The sequence below is a fragment of the Aplysia californica genome, unplaced genomic scaffold (assembly GCF_000002075.1).
Source record: "Aplysia californica isolate F4 #8 unplaced genomic scaffold, AplCal3.0 scaffold00722, whole genome shotgun sequence".
Classification (NCBI taxonomy): domain Eukaryota; kingdom Metazoa; phylum Mollusca; class Gastropoda; order Aplysiida; family Aplysiidae; genus Aplysia; species Aplysia californica.
This window is the reverse complement of record NW_004797992.1, coordinates 302474-304458: the sequence shown is the minus strand read 5'-3', so window position 1 is coordinate 304458 and position 1985 is coordinate 302474. Positions and strand designations below refer to the sequence as shown.

The 1985-nt window shown below is 42.0% G+C and overlaps 1 protein-coding gene across 1 annotated transcript in view; it reads left to right on the top strand.

The window, feature by feature from the left end:
• Positions 1-761: 761 nt before the first annotated feature.
• LOC101864334 (macrophage-expressed gene 1 protein) overlaps positions 762-1985 on the top strand; it is a gene marked incomplete in the record, with an annotated part of 15264 nt that continues 14040 nt past the window's right edge. Inside the window, 1 exon segment of the mRNA XM_013088316.2 lies at positions 762-984. Coding sequence (XP_012943770.1) covers positions 796-984 — 189 coding nt within the window.

Here is a 1985-nt window from a genome sequence, read left to right as displayed (position 1 = left end):
TAGTAGTAGTAGTAGTAGTAGTAGTAGTAGTAGTAGTAGTAGTAGTAGTAGTAGTAGTAGTAGTAGTAGTAGTAGTAGTAGTGGTAGTAGTAGTTTTACTTCTTTTCTTATTTTTTAAACCGGTGTCTAAGGTGTGGCTTTGTTGTCACACGCAGAAGACTCAAGTTCGATTCCCGAGTGGGGTGGGGGGGGATTTTTATCGAGTATATCGGTCTATCCACTGGGATGTTGTATCGCCCTCAACCCGAGTTGACCCTGAAAGGCAGAGTCGGAAGTGCACCTCTTTAACGATCTAACTTACGGTGGAGGGGAGGAAGGGGGTTGAAAACACCTACATTTAAAAGGTTTATTTAAATGTATTTTTTCCCTTACCCATTTATATGAGACAGACGCCATCTGGTTAGTAGAAAAAAGTGAGTATGATAGCGTCCAATAGTGTATTACGTGCAAAAAACTGTTCCAGATAGAGATCCAAGGATTACATACCAGTATGTAAGTCATTGATCTGAGAGCAATTCTGATTTTAGAAAAAATGGTGGTGATGAGCGATGATGTGGGATTGCGTTTAAGTAATGTTAGCGTTAGTCCTATCTTCCTCTGATCCAATGAGTCACGAGGGACGTGGGCGGGCACCCTCTAACCCGTTCCCTACTGGAACCACCTTTACTGTCACCGTCCATCAATGATTTATTTATAGATGCACCAGACATCCATGTCCTGGTGCTGTCACCGTGAAGTTCCGACCTACATTAAAAAACTATTATTTTTTAACTCCTCAGAGTCAAAGAGCCCACCATGAAGCTGTTCTTAGTTCTCACACTCCTCGCGGCGGTTTTCTGTGGAGGTTCTGAATCCCGCACAGTTGTGGAATCGCCTGCCCAGAGTAATGTGTTGGAAGACTTCCAGTCCGACTACCCCGTGGGCGACGCCCGGTGGTGCATGGACAGGGCCAGAAAGAACAAGTTCGATCTTAACAGATTTGAGGTACGTTCAGTTTAGTTTAGTTTTTCTTTGTTGCTGTTGTTGTTGTGGTCGTTGTTGTTGTTGTTGTTGTTGTTGTTGTTGTGTGTGTGTGTGTGTGTGTGGTAGCCTATCCGTTCGAAATGTCTGGAGTCCCGAAGAGCATGCTCTTCGCCAGGGCCACCGCCTCCCTTTGTTGTTGTTGTTGTTGTTGTTGTTCTTCTTCTTCTTCTTCTTCTTCTTCTTCTTTTTCTTCTTCTTCTTCTTCTTCTTCTTCTTCTTCTTCTTCTTGTCGTCACTATCATTTATATCATCCTCTTCACTCAATAGTAATGAGCATGAGCAACAGCAGAACCATGTTCAGCACTACAGCACGCCCTACCCTTCTACAAATAGTACCAGCAACAACGACACGATAATATCAGATTTATGACTACAGCATTCCCTAACAAACTATTAGTTTTGCCAATGCTAAAACCAAATCTCACCTTTGACCCCATTATCGCCTTTCGTTCGGCCACACGTATAAGCGAGGCAGCGTGGTGGAATCAGGCTCTCGTCAAAATAATCAAAGTGAAGAAACTTGCAATTTTGCGCAGGTTTGAGAATTTTTCTCAAATTTTTGTTTTTTTGGCTCTACACCTTTCATGCCCATTAAAGAACTAATTTCTGTGTGGATTAAAGGCACAAAAAATGTAAATTTTCATTTGCCACGGAATCTTAAGCTAAGAAAATAACTAATCTTTGGTTGCCATTTTCTCGCTAATTTTACCTTTGAAAACAGGTGACCCCCACCTCCTTCTTTCGCAAATACCTCGACTTGTATTCAAGATAAAAGGATATTTTTTTCATCCAAATAAAGACAATTGAACAATCTTTAAGATGATACCAATAACTCTACATGCCCCAAAATTGACGAGAGCCTGATTCCACCACGCTGCCTCACATATAGATAGCATTGTTTGAAAGCAGGTCAACCGTGCGAGAACTCCGTGATGTCCCAATATTATGGCATCCTGGAGACA